At 39.1% G+C, this 18,693-nt stretch overlaps 1 protein-coding gene across 2 annotated transcripts in view; it reads left to right on the plus strand.

Moving 5' to 3' along the window:
• Positions 1-18,693, plus strand: part of Nyap2 (neuronal tyrosine-phosphorylated phosphoinositide-3-kinase adaptor 2) — a 174,503-nt gene that overhangs the window by 96,564 nt on the left and 59,246 nt on the right. For both annotated transcript variants that reach the window (XM_087209323.1, XM_087209324.1), the window contains one exon: positions 1,496-1,705. In XM_087209323.1, the coding sequence (XP_087065449.1) occupies positions 1,496-1,705 (210 nt within the window). The remainder of the gene's footprint in view (positions 1-1,495; positions 1,706-18,693) is intronic.

The following is an 18,693-nucleotide window of genomic DNA, read 5'->3' on the forward strand; positions in this document are numbered from 1 at the left end:
GGAGATGGCACATACACAGAGAGATAATATAAGGCAAGGACAGGGCAGAGAGAGTGATGAGAGTGAGGATGTTTTAGAGTGCACTTGAGCAAGTGTAACCAGGGTAAGTGGAAGTAGTTGAGAGAAGATGAAATTGAAGGACATATAGAGCACGGAGTAGTGGTTGTAGATAATAGCTGTTTTTCTTGGAGATAGAGTATGAAGACAGAAGCTATAAACCCTTTAGTACTGTTTCTTGAATACTGAGATCAATAGAAAGTAACAAGGCTAGAGTGAAAGGAAACAGTGAGACATTGGAGATTCTTGGGGGCCTGATAAGGAGCTTAGACATGGTTCTGAGGTAACTGGAGGTTTCCTTAAAGGACTTTAGTCAGGCTTACATTAAAATGAGATTTGCATTTTACACAGCTGAGCTTGGCAATATAAGGAGCTTGTACTTAGGGACTGAAAAGGCCAGAGACACATTGCACTAATTCAAGGGAGATGATTAGAGTTTGGAGTAGAAGAGTTTAGGTAGACATGATCCAAAGTAGAAGAGAAGGGACAGCAAGATGTTTAGAAATAAATCCACAGAGTCTTCTGATTGCTATATTAGGAGAGACAAGCTTCTAGCACGTTTGACTGAATGGACAGGAAAAATCATCAGTTTAGGGAGAAATAAACATCTGTTCAGTATCAAAATGTTGAATTTTTAATATTCAGGGCACTTCCAGATGAATTCACTTAGAAAACAACTGGATAAATAAATATACAGCTAAAATAATGGCCCAGACTTCTGGTAGATCACTTAAAGATCATTATCAATCAGATGATTGCTAGCTGAATCCAGCAGGATAAAAATCACAGGAAGAGTATATAGAAAATGAGAGTAGTGGCTAAGGCAGTACTGCAGATACAGCCAATGTGTAAGGGGTGTATAGAGAAAGAGAAGGTACAATGACCCAGCAGAGGTGTTAGACATAGTTCCAAAAACAGGAAGATGAACTATCAGGGAGACCAAAGAAAGAAACATATAAATAATAAGTAACAGAACAACTATCAATGGCAAAAAAATGTCTTTGAACTTTGTCAGTTGAAACACATAGTGTGATCTTATCAGTAACACTTTTGGTAGAGTGGTTGGGCTAAATTCATGTTACAGTAGTCATAAAGTGAATGAAAGATGTAAAGAGAGTGGGTGTAAAGTTCTCTTAAGAAATTCCCTTAGAGATGCACACAAGGGAAGAGTTACTAAATACATTCATCCAAGGACTCTTTTTCCAAAGAAAAATATGTATTCACCCTGGTGATATAACCTATATGACTCAGGAAAAATAAATGGTTCCATGGGATCTATATTTCCGTTGTATTTAAATGTTCCATCTCCAACACCAGTCTAAGTTTCCAACAATATATTGAAAGCCTTTTAGAAAATCATTCTGTAATTTAAAAACAAAAAAGACTTTGGGAAGGATTTCACTTTTGTTAACAGAAGGTTACTTTGGTTACTATACAGAGTCCACAGAGGAGCTGAAAGTCCGAAGCCACAGCACGGAGCCATTACCAAAGTTGGACAGTAAAGAGAGAGGGCACCACGGAGCGGCTTCCTCCAGAGAGCCTGTCAAAGCTCAGGAATGGGACGGAACCCCAGGCCCACCTGTGGTCACCAGCAGAATGGGAAGATGCTCTGTGAGCCCCACCTTGGTGGCAGGAAACCACAGCTCAGGTAAGCAGCCTTTGATTTTCCAGATGGTGATGCTTCTTAATTCTAGGAACTGTGTTCAGGCAATTATCACTTAGAGAACCATCACCACAATACACCTCTCTCCATTCCAAAGAGACAGCAAAAGAAAGCAATCAATAATGTAAAGCAGCGTAATAATCTATTGTACCACTCCAGGGTACCGCTCTTCACAGAGATGGTAAGTAGATGGTGCTCTGGGAGCTGTGCATGGCTGCATGATGACCACTTGAAAAACTTTGTGCTAGATTTCTACAAAAACATCTAGAGGCTTCACATGATGCCATTTATCTAATGGAACTCAACTTATTGTTTTGTAGCCATTGCTTCAAAAATTATTTTCGACAACTGGTAAAATTTGAACAAAAGCAAAATTGGGGACATAAATGCAATGAAGATGATCTGAGGGCAGTAGAGATAGTAGATATTTTGAGGCATCTTGAAGTGGTAAGCTAAAACTATTAACTTAGCAGAGTACAGTACTAAGTTTCCAAATCTAAGTCAAAAGAGATATAAAATTTTAACCTAATACACCTTTAAATTTCACCTCTTGAAATTAAAATATGAAATGCAGTGTTATGAATGAGAGTTTTTAAAAGTGGCATGTGTTTACTTTGAACTGAATAATCAACATGCTGGACTCATGGAGAGCTGTCAATTGAAGTAATGAATAATCAAGGAACCTCCTGTAGTTTTCAGGTTTTTCTTTCCTAAGAATGTTAAGGCTCTGAAGAAAAGACCAAGCCTTTCATGTTCATTTCAACTTTGAAACTCATTTTAGAAAGCAATTTACATGAATGTAGCCTGTGGTAACTCTTACGCTCATGCACAAGTTAAAATTTTAACAGGATGAATGATCTTCAGAGAGAATTCCTGGGAAAATACCCAGCAGTAGCTTCCCCAGACTCTCTCCCCTATCTAAAACTTTGATAGTGGCCTGGCATGTATCATGTGGAGAATCAACTTTATAGCATATGCACAAATCTGGCAGAAGAAATATTATATGTGTTTAGCAGTAATTTAATTTTATTTTATAGTGAGGCATAAATTGATATAGGTGTAGGAAAAGTAGATATTTTGCATTTTGCTGGTAGAAAAAAGAAACAAGAGAAAAAATAATTTTTTTTGTGGGTCAAAAAAGTTAACCCTCCAAAAAATGGCTAACATTACTTATCAGTTGGGGTTATGATTAGTGTGGGGGATAATTATTAATGTTTTTAAAGATGTGTCTAAATGTATGTCAACTCTATCTAGAATATATGAATAATAGAATGTGACCCCAGATATATTTTATAAGAACCAGAAGTATTACCTGAGTGTCTATGATGTAACAATTTCTGTTCTAGGGTCTAGGAGTGCAATGATGAATAAAATGTCTTTGCTTTTGAGGCTCAATGCCTGGAGTAAGGAAGAGAAACAGATAATTACAACACATTTTATTGTCAGAATTTTCCAGAGAAACAGAACCAACAGTATATACACAGACGTACAGAATGAGATTTCTTATGAGGGTCTGGCTAAAATAATTATGGAGGATTAGAAGTCCCTTAATCTGCTGGCTGCAAGCTGCAGTCCCAGGAAAGCCAATGGTGTAGTATAACCCACCTGAAAGGCCTAAGAACCAGGGGCATCAATGGCACAAGTCCAAGTCTGAGTCCAAACATTCAAGAACCAGACGCTAATGTCCAAAATCAGGAGATAGATGGACAACTCAAGGGAACGAGTGAATTTGTCCTTCTTCCTTCTTGTTTTCTTCAGGCACCCAGTGGGCACTTGATGCCCACTCACATTGGTGAGGTTGATTTCTTTACTTGATCTACAGATTAGAATACATATCTTTTCCAGAAAGAACACCACAAACAGACTTAGAAATAATGTGCTAACTGAGCATGCCTTAGCCCAGTCAAATTCACACATAAAACTGTATGAGTTATATATAAAGTATTATGTGAAGAGAATCAGTTCATTCGTCTGGGAGATTATGATCTGGGGAGAAATAATCAAGAGCTTTTGATGGATAAAATAAAACTTGTTGGAGGAGGTAACATTTGAATGAGGACTTGAAACCTAAAAAGTTGCTCACCAGAAATATGAAGAAGAAAAAGTCTGTTTTTTGGATGAAAGCCTACAAATCTGTGAGATTTTTTTAAAAAGTATGTTTAGTGTGAAGGAAAGGACAAATGTAGATGGCAAAAACCCTGAAGGACCTTGTGTATTAATTAGAAACGTTTTCAATGATAAAGCACAAATTGACAGTGTCTTATATAATAACGACCTTTGTTAGTCAGCTGCTTAGGGATATCACCAAAGACTTGGAAAATTTCCTAACCTTCTAGGTCCCCTGCTTTGCCACAGTTAAGATTTATTTCATAGGGGCCAGGGATTTAGCTCAGTGGTTTCACCGCCTTCTGTGCAAGCGTAAGGACCCAAGTTCGATCCCTGGTACCAAAAAAAAAAAAAAAAGATTTATTTCATGATCATGAGTGGATGATTACAGTTTTGGATATCATGGTACAGCAGACTGTCTCACTTCTATTGGTAAAAACTGGGAAACAGCTCCTGTCCAAACCACTGATGAGTGAAGAAAAATGGGATTTTTGTGGATTTAACAAGAGCTTTCTTTCCCCCAATCAAAGAGATTCAGCCTTATATCTAGAAATGAAAACAACCTATTTTATGGATAAGGGGGCAAAGATATTGTGTAAGCATGGATAGGTTCATGGATATTTGGTGGTCATTTTCTTTAAAGATAAGAATAATGTACTTTGGTGTACACCATGGAAGATCCAGTCATGACCCCAAGGCTTTATATTGGGATGACAGGGACATCATTCACTGAGATAGATATTTCGTGAGATATGAACAAGGTTTAGGAGGAAAAGTCAAGACTTAAATTTTGACTATGTTAAGTTGAAAGTGGTCTAAGATATCTAGTAGACAAGACCATATGCAATTGGAATTAAAAGCCTGAAGCTAATGAGATTTAGTGGGACTCAAGGCTGGGATGAGAGATCTTTGGAGGGATTAGAACTACAGATTGGATAAACCTAAAAAGAACAGAAGATACAATAAGAAAGAAATTGAGAGGGGGCACTGAGAATTCAAATATTTCCAGTATGGATATGGACAAAGGAAGGAAAATCTGGGAGATGAACAGAAATGATACATTTAGAAGGTCCACAACTAAAATCTTACTGCACATTTAGTAAATTGCATACAAATTGGTAAACATTCACCATATAGTGTCTTTAACACTTCGACATGAATCTCCTAAGAAATGTAGTGTCTAAAAAGAATTTATATCACACTTTCAGTTTCTTTTGCCTCAAACCCATGAAGCATGTACTTTGGTTTGCAGCCTCTAAAATCTGTTCTCCAGAGCCTTTACCTCTGTTTTTAGAGCAGTAAATTGTCCACTGACCAGAAGAAATGGCATAAATATTTCTAGTCCCTCACACTCTCCATGTTAGATTCTGAGAGAGTTAGATGGAGATGAAAGAGGAGAAAATATTTTTTTAAACTTTGATTATGAAGGGCTATAGATGTAGCTCAGTGGTAAAACATTCACCTGTCATGTGCAAGGCCCTGGGTTTGATTCCCCTATACTGATAAAAGAAAAAAAAGGAAAATTGACTATAAAGTTTTTGTGCCCATATTAAAAGAAATGCAAAATGTAAATATTAGAAACACCACCTTTCCATTAGAGAAAACATAAAATAGAGAATCTGATGTTCGCTCAACTTTGATGTTTAAAACAAACCATCCAATAACCTGAAGCATATTCACCCACAAATGGTCTTTGTCCAGAATAGGCAAGTAGGTACAGGAAGGGGTTTGAACTGTTTTGGAACAGAGGAGAATGAATTGGTATTAACTGCTTCTCATTCTCCCCACTCGTTTATGGTTATCTCCTTACTAATCCTCCACCAGAAACATTAGAACAAAAATCTATAATCCCTTTCCCTATGCTACATGGGTACTCAATGCCATACCTTACATCATATAGAGTGAAAGGAAGTTTCTAACTATAACTTCCCACCTTAGGTTGTTCATTTATTCATTCTCTCTCTCTCTCTCTCTCTCTCTCTCTCTCTCTCTCACACACACACACACACACACACACACACACGTACACACACACACAAGCTTCTATCAGTCACAGACAATTGCTTTACCAAAAGTAGTTTAGCTACTTGAAATGGTTGTTTTTAACAGCTCTTTTGAGGAGTGGAGGGATTGCTGAAGGAAAGCAAACATGTCAGGAGATCTCAATTCTAATTAACATTGCCACTCATTGCTGCAGTACTTTATTAAAGCTATTGTTGTTGAGTAATTTGGAGATGCTCCAGGGAGTGATTCTTGCAGGCAGTGGAGAACTGGGACCCAAATGCTCATGAAAATAATGGGGGGAAGTGAGAAAATTATACAAGTAAATATGGTATTAACAAAAATTCAGATTTCAATCACTGAATCAATTAACAATTAATTCCCAAGCAGGTTGTATCTACTCTGTTATGGTTTCTGGGACACACACACACACACACACACACACGCCGCACACAAACATACACACCATATGCTACACAAATATACACACCATATGCTACAAATATAGTCTCTACCACTCTGATCTTCTCTGCTTTATAGCACAGTATTGTTAAACATACATTAATTGTAATTAAATGACTTATTTTCATTGTTATCTTCTGTTTCATAGACACTTAAAATCATTCTAAGAAACAAAAAAATAGTGCAAACCTGAAAATGATGGAGGGTGTAATATGAGACTTTGAGTCTTAAACCAAGAGGACATTAGATCTTCTTAAAAATCTAGATTATTATTATCAATTGAGCAAAAAAGATGGAGAACTTTCCACATGAGGACAAAGAACGTGAAATAAAGGTAGGAAAATGCCTCTCCTGGCATGTGCCTGGCAGGCCAGCCTAACTGAAAAAGCATTTTTGGAAGTTAACTCAGAAGGATTTGTCTTACATGCAAAAATAGTATCGGATACGCAGACACATGCACACACACACACAGTTATCAGTGTAAAATTTGAATCCAACCAAGAATGCAAGCCCTGTGAATGGGAATACTAATGGTCTTCAAAACACTCCCGCCTCTCTCTGTTCACCTCTGTGCTTCTGCTGTTGTGAGAAGACTTCCCAGGCCCTGCAAGGTGTGAGGCCCACAGGCTCAGCAGGTATGGTAGCAGGCAAAGCAGAGGGGTGCCCTGCTTTCCAACAAGCATGTTTGCCTCACATGTGCAGCACATACAAATATATATGATTCTCACAAGGAAAATATTTTCCCCTTTTTCTTGAAACTTGAAGCTCTTTTAGTATACAGTGTACACTCCCACTTTTGTTAGATCTGTGGCTATGGATATTTTTTCTCTGTGACAAGGAAAAACCCACTGCATGCTGATGCACATCAGGAAGGACTTCAGTAAAGGTGTAGATGTCCTGGGGAGCGCAGGACATGTCAAAGGGACAGAAGGTACCCAGTACCAGCTGACGCTACCCTAAGAAATACTCGCCCAATTGCTATTATGTAAAATGTCGCAATTCTCATATCATCTATAGCTCAATTTTCAGACACCACTGAGTTGAATGACTCACTTCCTCTGGCTCTGGTGGGGTTAGATCTGAAGAGTGACAGGCTGTGTTTCTGGTTTGCAAAATAAAGCACGACCATTAGGTGGAGGCGTGGATTAGACCCTGCAGAACAGAGAAGCTGGGTTCCAGAGAAATCAGCAGGTACTGGGGAAGATCTTGCCCTCCTGATGCTTTATTTTCCAGAAGGTACAACCATTTCAGAAAGCCATGCTAGGGTGGGAATGGAGCCAAGAAAGATGCATGTGGCTTTGGATGGTCAAACAGGGCAGGGGCAGAGTTTCTTAACTCTGGAAGAGGAGCAGAGGTCTGGGATTCCATGAATAGTGAAGACCAGCATCCTGCTTCTTCACAGCACCCTAGCAAAGTGGTAAGATGCTGGACGCAAGGCCAGATGGATGGAGTAAGGTTTCCAGGAGCTTCCACCAAGGCTGGATTTTATGTACCATAGTTCCAACTTCCAAAATACTGAATTCTATACTTTAAGGGGCTCCCATGCTTGGACCACAGACTTCCCTGTGATAGCCAGTGTATGCTGAAGACTAGAAGGATTCTAGTGTGTATATGAGGCTCTATAGAACAATGCTGGACTTTTCATAGCCCATTTTCTACCACCATTTATGATTCTGCCCTTTATATCCAAGAAGGGTCCTGCACACACAAGTTCAGAGAAGTGAAAAACATGGATCTAAAAAGAAAAGGGACCTTTCTTCCAAACCACATTTGTAGAATAAATTATATAATAATAATGAATGCATGTATGTATAATACAGTGGCTGAACACTAAAGTTTAGGTAACCAGCACATCTATACTTAAATACTGATTCTGTTTTTTATTCAGTGACGACATCTCTCTGAGCTTCATTCATAAAAGATGGACAAAAAAAATCCTAAGTTATAGATACCATTAAGAATTAAAGGTTAAAAAGAGGTGGGAGGTATCATGTACAGCTGCAAATTCCCTATAATGAGTGTTATCATTATGTAAATCTAAAATGTGCCAATAAATGTCTTGCTATTAAAAAATACCAAAAAAAGAATTAAAGGTAAGAATTCAATGAGATTTTATGTAACATACTTAGTATTTAGGTTTCTGGAAAATAATGCATTTTAAATAAATACCCAATATCCCTATAATTTTGCATACATTTACAGATATCTTTACAGTGAGTAGGAAAAAAAGTACAGGTCTGGGATGATGAAGGAAAGTTTCCAGTAAGAAGTAGCATTCAAGTTCAAGAACTGAGCAGAATTTAGACAAAGCAAAAACAAAGGAGCAAAACAGTGCAGTGAAGGGAGACAAGATTCTTCTGTGGGAGACTGAAAACTCTGGCTTCAACACAGCAGGCATGATTCTGATGCTGATAACCTTTTATTGAAGACGGGAGAAATCACAAAAATGTTACAGTGTTGTTTAAAGGCCTCAGGCTGGAGGCATGGGAAAAAAATTTGGTAGAAAGGAGGCCATTTAATACAAGAAATAGGACACTGAGGCTGAGGAATGGAACTCAAGTAAATCCAAGGTTACAGCCTTTGAAGAGCAAATTTTCATTCAATGATTTATGAGAAAACTACTTGCTGCTTGAAACTTCTGAAACATATTTGCTGCTCTTGATAATGATAGAATGACTGGCAAACTTTACTGATAAACTTCCTGAAGCAATAACTCAGACAATCAGCCCTTCCTGTCCAAAAAGTGTCCCAAACGTACATATTTAGGGAAGTGAAAACAGCCAGCAGCATTACTTCTGGCAGTAGACTAGGGACTGTCAAATGCTACCTGGGAAATTCCTGGGAAACCATAATAGATGTTATTTCCTAAGTGTAAGTAAACCATGCTTGGCAACAATATGCGTAAATGACCATTTTGGTGGCAATGCCCTGAATAAATTATGTAACACTTCTATCTACCAAATTCATTTTTTTCATACTATGTATTTGCTGTTCATAATGATGGTATTTATAGTGGGGAGTTGGTACATGAACATAATACATGTTAATTCTTTTTTCTTTCATTTTCTACCCTTTTCCCTCCCTTCCTGCTCCTTCCAACTCTTGATCCCTTCCCACTTATAAAAGCTCTATTTTCATTCATCACTTTTTCTTCAATTCTTTTTCTCCATCCCCTTTTCATTCTCTCTCCCTTTCATCTTTTGTTCCCCCATCCATTTGAGAAAGATCTCCTTATTTCTTATATATATATATCTTCTTCTTTCTCTTTATTTATATATTTTTTGTTTCTCGTGTAAGAAAACAAGGCAATATTTAAGCTTGTGTGTTTGACTTATTTCATTTAATAATACGATCTCAAGGTGCATCCATTTATCTATGAGTGCCTCAAGTTTAAAGATAAAGGAAATACCACTGTGTACATTATTATGAGGATTAAATTAAAAAGCACAGAGAAATAAACATGTGATATGAAGCTGGTTTAAAATTGCTAGTAGACCATATTATTATATTTCCATACAATTTTACTGGAAAGATCTTTTTTTCTTCCTGGGACTAACAACGTTTCCTTTAGAAAGATCAGCACTTAGAAAATACAAGTTTTCTTCTAGCTATATAGGGTCTCACTGATTAGGAGACTGCTATTAGTGTGACAGCCTGTGTTTTACTTAGATGTGCATTTTTCAGCAAATATTTTAGACTAGTTTAATGGCCATTTCTGGATTCCTTTAAGACTATGTTTGTAGATGAAATTTGGAGAAATGATCAGGGGCAAGCTTTAAGATTTGGTTGCTACACTATGCACAGTTATCAAAAAGTAACCTTAATCGCTCACAGTGATTGTTTTCTGCTCTGTAGGGATGGATGGGGCCTAAAACCATCTTAGTGGCAAGGATGTAGGAATCAGAAGAAAGTACCGATATTCTGAAATGTGCACCTCTTCTTTTAATAGCTATCCACCTTGTCGCTCCATCAAACACTCACTCACTTCTTGTTTGTTTCCTAACAAAAGTTTGTGTAGCATCTGCTTTGTACCATGCAGGGTCTAGGTGCTGGGGGAAGGGCCGGGGAATATGGAAGACCCAGTATTCATAGTCTTGCAGGGGAAGCAAAAAATAAAACAACACATTCTTCTAAATGCTATTGAGACAATGCTGAGTGTTATAAGTAAACCACACAAAATGCCTTTGTTGTCCTTTGGCTAAAGGGAAGGTAATTCCAAGAGGCTTTCTGGAGAATCTGATATTAAATTTGAAACCAGCATGAGAAATACGAAAATAAGAGGGGATGGGGTGTGTTCTGCAGCTCACTAGTGGAAGTGTGGACAAAAAATTTCTCTTGTGAAAGCTGACCAACATAAACTATTTTAGTGTCTACATAATAGCCAACTGTATCCTTGTCCCTTTCTTTCATTCCTTCATGTGGACTGCTCTCTTTGGGACGCTGCGGCCATGCTAAAGGTCCCAGTTATTCCCCTCACCCTAGCTTTAGGCCACAGGCAATTGCTTCTTTCACCACTCCTCATCAAGAAGTGAGGTCAAGTTCCTATCTGTTGGATTTGGGCTCGTCTTGAGCCCATGTTGACCAACAGAATAAGATGAAAGTGCCTATGTGTGAATATGGAACCTCAGCCTCCAAAGGCATGAACACTTCCACTTGCTGTCTTCCAATGCTGCCATCACCACATGAGCAAGCCTGGGCTAACCTGCTAGAGGAAAAGATACCCACTGCAGAAAGCCCAGGCCCCAGACTTTGGCCAGCCAACCTGAAAACATGCGAGGCAGCACAGCCTGGCCCAGCAGAAGGGCCTGTTTAACACTTAATTTCCTCTGGATGCAAAAGTGAGCCCAGCACAGAGTAGCAAAACCACCCAGCTGAGCCACTGACGTGAGCAAAACTGAGGGACTGTTAGACCCTGGGGTTTGGGTACTGTGACTGTAGATAACTGACACAGATAGCGGGATCCGAATTGTGCAATCCTTTTTGCAAATGCAAGTACTTTTTGATTACTGTATAATAACAGAATAATAGTGGATAAATAGAGCTTGCTCACTGACAAACATTTAAAGTGAAAATAGAGAGCCACTCTCCCACTTTTTCTCTCCTATCTTACTTTTCAAAGTATTATGTCTGACCGGTGCATGTGTAGTTTAGGGCTGTGTGTTGATAAGCACTAAGAGCTCTCCATTATATTAATTGTTGTTATGCAACAGGAACAAAAACCAGTGCAGTGGGGTTTGGTTCACTGTCATTTGGACTTCGCCATGGGATGTGTCTGCTACTTCCTGCCTGGCTTCTCTTCAGCCCCAGGCAGCTGTGGGGCTTGGTGTCTATGACCCTCCAGGCTCCTCTTCTGTACCTTGGGCTCAGGCACTGGAAGATGCTTCTTCTCAGCTGCTTCGCTTCCCAGTTCTAATTGGGTGCTTGGTTATGTCCCAGGGAGCATTTGCCACATACTGCTGCTTGGCTCCACTCACTGTTTTCTCACTCTAGAGTTTAAAGCTTCCTTTCTGAATTCTAGTAGTAAACATATAACAGAATTCTCATTTGGAGCATCTTCAGAGAGCCATGTTAAGTCATAACCCCAGCGGTCCCACTTTATTTCTCTGTGGAAAACAGACTTCTGCTGGCTAGAGTTTGTGTTCACCAGAGAAACAGTTATCTGCATTTCTCCTGAGGCTGGTCATGCAGCTTTGAGAAATAACTGGAAGAGAACTGGGAGTGAGTTAACCATTTTAAACAGTCAAAGTGTGTCTTAATAGAGTCTGAATGTAAATAAACAGGGTATAAAATGCAAAAGAGTAATTCCAAAGTAATAGAAGATAATTACCCTTCTAGTCCAAGCCAAAAAGCCAGGCCATAGCAGCAGAACTTGCAGAGGAAACAAAGGAAGCGAATATTAGTATCCTTAACTGGTCTCTCCTCTGTCATCTAGGAAGGTGGTGAGAGGCAGAGAAACAGAGACTAGATATTCGAGAGGCTTCAGACAGACCCTGTGTGTGTGTGATCTAAATGTTTGGAAGTATGTATCAAGTGTCCATCTCCACTGAGGGAGGTGAAATGTGTTTCCCCTAGTTTTAAAGAAGTTTCATTATACCTTCTAATGAATATTTATGAATTAAAAAGCACTCACACCCACACAATATCAAATGAAAGAGACTTCAGTGGGATCACTGTTTAGGGACAGTGGGAAAATAAGTACAATGGGGTAGCTGAATGGCCCATGAACATAGACCAGGCCACGGGTGGGCCGGGGCCTCTGTGTCTGCGGAGGGTGGGATACAGATGTGTGTAAAGTGCACTTTCCGTGGACAACACTGGGCCACAGAGAGAAACCTGCAGGTGGCCAGGGTCATGAGACTCCCCACTCCAGCCAGGACTCCCAAGAAGCAGTTCCGGTGCCCTACCGGATGCCCGGTAATGAAGGGAAAACAGAGCAAATAACCATGAACTCTCCAGGCAAGAACCAGCAAGTCATGGGAGGTTTGCAAGGACACCTAAAAACACCCCAAGAAGAGAGACTTTGAGTGTCAAACACCTGCCACAGCCAGAGCGGGGGAGAGGCCCGGCTCTCATTAGGCCCTGATCACTGTTTCTCAAGGTGAAAGGAAAGCAGCTGTTGTGCCACCGAACTGGAGGCCAAGAAGAGTCTCAAGGGGCAAACAGAAGCCTTCGCTGTGGGAGGAGACTGTCCAAACTGGGCCTGGGGGAAGTAATTCCTCAAATCAATGCTCTACATTGTGATTAATGGAAGTACCTGGGCATTTAAATGATGACTGTAATGATGACTTCACTACCACTTTTTGTAATTTGTAGAAATTGAAGACTTTTCAGTTATCAAAGTGAACAGAAAACTGAGATCTGGCCTAGTGTTTAAGCAAAGGCCAAAATGATCCCGAGCAGGTTGGAACTCATTTGTAAAGAGAAAATAATAAAATGATTTTCTGACTGTGAATAAAGTCTTGTATGTTCAAATAAACACTTAAATATACAAGCTTAAAGGACACAGAATCTGGTTTAATTACAAAAACTGCCCTAAGATTATTGCAAATTATGTAAATTAAATTTATCACTTTTGTAGACTATTTGTGACCCACTGGAAATAATGCTGGACATGTATATACCAGGCTTTTGCTTTTAAATACATTTATATGTAGCATTTCATTAGTTAAGATTTTGTGTCAGTGACAAGACAAAGCCTCAAGAGAAACCAAGTAATTGCCCACATTCTTTGGTAAACAGTAGATTCAAAGTAAGGAATGTCCTCCAAGTTCTCTGGCCACCATGTAGCTCCAGTGACTTAATTAGATTGTGGTTTCCTATTCCCACCTCCATGCTGCTGAACTGAATCACTCACATATCCATTCATTGATCCACCTATTGTATTGAGTACAACGTTATCAAGCTTGTGCCAAGGGGGAAGATCATTCTTCATGACAAAAATAAGAATACAGCTACAATCCCTGATGAAAGCCACTGAGGAGAGTAACACAACACTTCCTTTATGCGTGTTACCTGGCATTCTGGAGAGCTGGTGTTGTGGGTCTGAAATTTCCCTCAGCCTCTCATATAATGAAGGCTTGGACCCCAGTGTAGTAATGTTCAGAGATGGACAGCTTTTGGAGGGTGACTGGATCATGAAGGCTTTACCTTTATTAATGGATTAACCCTTGGTGGTAGGTTCAAAATTTGATGGCATTATTGGGAGGTTGGGAGAACATCCAAACTTAGAAGGGGGCCTAGGTGAAGGGAGTGAGTCATGGAGCCACAAGTGTGGAGACTAGATCTTGCCCTGGTCTGTCTCCCCCCCACTTCCTGTCTCCCTCTGTCCCTCCCCCTCCCCTCCCCCCTCGAAGACTGAGCTCTAAGGTGCAGTAGGAGGAAAAGCAGTGACAGATGTGCCATGACTCTGACTCTGTGATGTGAGGACACACAGAGAGGAGAGGCCGAAAGGAGGACAGAGGAAGCTGAGAGCCTGCATCTGTGATTTAAGTCTTAAACTAAAAATGACAGGAAACCATTTATAGGTTTTAAAGCCAGGGTTTATGGGATCACATATACAGGGACTGCTAATTTATTAGCCTCCTAAAGCAGGGGAAATAGAATTATGGAGATAAATGCTCTGCCCCAAATAACTGCCTTATAAATTCAAAGAAATGTTTTCACTGCTCTCCAACCCATGAAGTTTTTCTGTTCCTATAACTAATTGAAAGATACTTATAACTGGCATTTTAGTGTTATCAACACTTAGTTCCTGACCACCTGAACAACCATGTTACCCATATGCTTTCCTTACTAGCCTTTAAAACCAGCAACATCACGTGTGTTTTTCTTTAGTGCTTTGACTCACTCATTCCACACACCTGTGAGAACAGCCTAGCTTAAGATGAGGAGATGACTCTGCCTCCCGGAAGCTTATTCTGGCCTCTAATTTCTGCAGATTTTATACAGCAAGGTGGGTATTATTTCCCCCACATCAGTAAATTCAAACACTGGTCCTTGTATTCCATTAGTTTCGTGGTACTTCTCCTAAACCATTGAGATTCTTATCCCTATATTCTTTTTCTAGAAAGACAGTAGTTTAAAGTTATGGCAAGAGTTTGAAGTCAAGGAATTTGGTGATATTAACTGATGCTTTGTGTGTGTGTGTGTGTGTGTGTGTGTGTGTGTGTGTGTGTACGTACGTGTGTGCCTGCATGTGTGTGTATGTGCACGTGAGTATCCATGAGGCCACTTACGGTTTTAGTCTGTGGTCTTAAATTATCAGATTTGCAAAGTCAACTACTTATTACCATATGCTATACTTTATATATAACATACTTATGTGTGGTATGTAAAATTTGTGTACATATAGGCAAACTCGATTTCCCTTAACTTGATTTCTATTAAACATATGCCTGAAGCATCACTTTGTAAACTATATCCTGAACGCTGCTAGAAGTATAGCACAACTTGATCTTCATTTGAAAGACTCTGAATTTCCAATCGCTCTATTGGATTCTATTGAGGAAGAATAACTAACCGGGCTTACACAATACTGGTAATGCAGGTGATACCTTTTGGTAGAAAAGAAGGTTAACACTGCCTGAGAACCGCGACGTCTGCGTGCTGGTCCAGTCACTGGGACACTAGCACTGGAGGCCTTCCGGGCAGGCGGGCACAGGTCTTCCAGGTCTCAGGGGAGGGAGGCCCCTCTGACCCTGCTCTCCGTTGATTGGCTTTCTTCGGAGGGGGCGAGTGGGTACACCGCGCCAAAAGCATGCCCTCTACCTGTGAAAAGCCTTAGAACACGTTACAAAAGAGAAGGCTCTGGCTGCTCAATGCTAAACATTTTCAGAGACTACTTCTGGAAGCTTTGTAATCCGACCAGAATTGGTATCAAATAGTATATTTACTGCCATCTACTGTCCAAAATAGGAACTGCAAGCTGCAGCCTGCCCTCCTCTCTGGTACTTAATTGAAGACTGGTCGATTGGTGGATGTATTTTAGCTTTTGTTTTCTTTTCTGGAAACATGGGAAAGATAAAGAAATAGAGAACATTATTCTTATAAATGTGAACTATAAAAATAATCCATCTTTGGGGCTGACTTCATTCTATAAAATATAGTTCAAAATAAGTCACGTAATAAATATTGAACGTGTCCTTACCAGGAATCAGAGGTTATCATGTTACTCGAGGGAAATACAGTGGGGAAAGGGACAGCCACAATTCCTTTTATCAGAGAGCATCAAGTTTAGTAAAGGAAAGGAAGAAAGGAAGGAGGAAAGGAACAAGTACAGCAGGGATTGAAAAGCAAAATCTGGGAGGCTGAGACAGGAGGATTTCGAGTTGAAGCCCAGCCTGGGCAATTTAGTGACTTAGCAAGACTCTGTCTCAAAATAAACACAGCAAAAGTGTTGGGAATGTAGTTCATAGTGAAAGCCCTGGGTTCATTCCCCAGCACCGAAATCAAGCAAACAAACATCGTGCAGTAGGAGAGGGCTGGAGCTGTCAGAGGACCTCGTGCAGTGTGGCAGAGGCAGGTGATGGAGGGAGCTCAGCTGAGTCGTGTACGCACCACTGTGAAGAAAGTGCTTGGACTCATCAGCGAAAGAACTGAAAGGTAAAGTTCATCAATAAATAATGAAAACATTTCATGAGATCTTAATACAGGTTAGCTTCTCCACAGAATTTCTCCACCCAGGAAGTAGGGTTTTTACCTGAGTAAACTGAAGCTTAGAGAGGTGAAGAGAATTCTCTGAGAAAGCTGCAAGTAAGCGATGAAAGTTCAGAAGGCTTCAGGAAAAGATAGGTTGCTTTCCCAAGAGGTTCAGCAAATGTTTGCAGGCGATGCTTATTGACGGTCACGTGTCCACCCTTGAGCCAATCAGTGAGGCTGAGTGGGTGGAAGAAGTGATTGGACAGACCAAAGTCATGTGACTACTTCTGGAGCGGGAGCCAAGGTGAGCCCCTGGTGTAGAACAGTAAGAACTTGATGACATTTTTGTACTTTAGAAAAACTTAAAAACAACCACCACCACCACCACCACCACAACAACAAAACACAAAGAAAACCCAAACATTTAAGAGAAACCTATATGCCATGCTTTTTCAAGTGCTGTCTTTCCCTATTTTAAAATTTATGGAAGAGCATTATGCGATTTCAGATGACAAAAGAGGCTTATGTTTCAAAAAACAAGTGTGTGATGGAAATTTTTAAAAAAAAGCTGTGAAGACTGGTGGTATTGCTTTCCAAAGGAAAATCAACTTATATATTTCAGAAAAAGAAGAAATGGATTCTGGACAGACAAGAATGATAAATGACCATTACTCCTGAATGACCATTACTCCTTCTAAAATTTATTTCTAAATACTTTTTGTTTTTATCTTTAGTCATTTACTACTAAAACATGTACCAACAATTCTAGGAAATTTTAGCAGATAGAAATCTTGAGTTCTACATATTTCTATCACATTGTTACAACAGTACAGCACAAAGTGCTGGCTAGAAAAGACTGAGTAAAGGCAGTGACCTTAATAAACTAATAATCAGTCATGAATGTTTTTGAGGTCATCTCAATTATTTCAACACATTTCATTTGTTCACACAAAAGAATCAGAAATGAACTTGGAGTTTGCTTCTTTTAGATGATATACTATCTGGATAACTTGCCTCAGTCCCACCAGAAGGTAAGAGTTTATCTTGGATCTTTCCATAGATGATTTTCTAAAAGAGAATTCCTAACTGGTGGTTCTGAAATCTTATGAAGTTTTCAGATTTACTTATGGTTCTTGTGCTAAATCATGGTATTTTTCCTTTATCTTTATTTTTAAAATGATCAACTGACAAATTAATTGCAGAAAAAGTTTCCTTTTAGACTGCCTTTGGAACTCAGGGTCTTCAGAAGCAACAATTCTCAAACTCTGGTCTCAGGATCACTTCTGTTCTTAAAAATTATTGAGAACCCCCAAATATGCTTTTCTTTATGTAAGTAAATAGTCAACCTATTAGAAATTAAAATTGAGAACTTCAAAGATTACCTGTTCATTAAAATAATAATAAGCTCATTATATGGTAACATAACATTTTTAAAGAAACATAAGTATATTTTCCCAAACTGTAACAAATGGTGAGCAAATTTAACTTGTTTTATATCTGGAAAATCTTTCCAATAAGTGAATCAGTAGAACATAGATTCTCATATCTGTTTTAGATTCAGTCTACTGTGATATATTGCTTTGAATAAATAAATGAAGGAAATCTGGCCACATACAGGTATATGGTTGAAAAGGGAAGAAATGGCTTTTTTCATATAAGAGTACATATTCTTCTTTAATATCCTTCCAAAACTCAATAGATAGTAGTTTCTCAAAGGTTAGTTGCAACCCTACCTGCGTATCTGTAAATTCATAGTCTGTTACATTAAAATCCACTGGTTTAGCTTGAACTGTAAAGTACAAAGTTTAACCACAATGATTTATAGGATTATGTATTTAGAAAAGATGATTTCACTGTCATGCAGATCTTCCATTTGTTGACACATTTCATTATAAAATCAACACATCACATTTATTGATTATCAACAGTGATCTCATGAGAAAAGCTTTCAAGAATTGGATTGTTCTCAAGCTCGTAATGACAGATGCAAGGTTTAATTTTTTTTTTTTTGCTTGAAAGGTCAAATTTATTTTTGTCAACAAATACTGTGAATTATCTTCCTTAAACCAACAGGGACGCTGGATTCAATTTCAAGAAAATATCTGAAAATACCCGTCTGTGGGGTCATGAAAAATCCATTAGCATTGGTACTCCTGCTTCAACGTGTTAGTAAGCAACACCTTATTTAATATTTTTATAAAAATAATTTTGACCTGGCCAGGGATTTAGCTTAGTGGTTCTGCTGTCTGCCTCGAAAGCTCAAGGTC

Source organism: Heterocephalus glaber, unplaced genomic scaffold (genome assembly GCF_053883595.1).
Source record: "Heterocephalus glaber isolate CG9 unplaced genomic scaffold, H.glaber_assembly_v1.0 deba00001004, whole genome shotgun sequence".
Taxonomy (NCBI): domain Eukaryota; kingdom Metazoa; phylum Chordata; class Mammalia; order Rodentia; family Bathyergidae; genus Heterocephalus; species Heterocephalus glaber.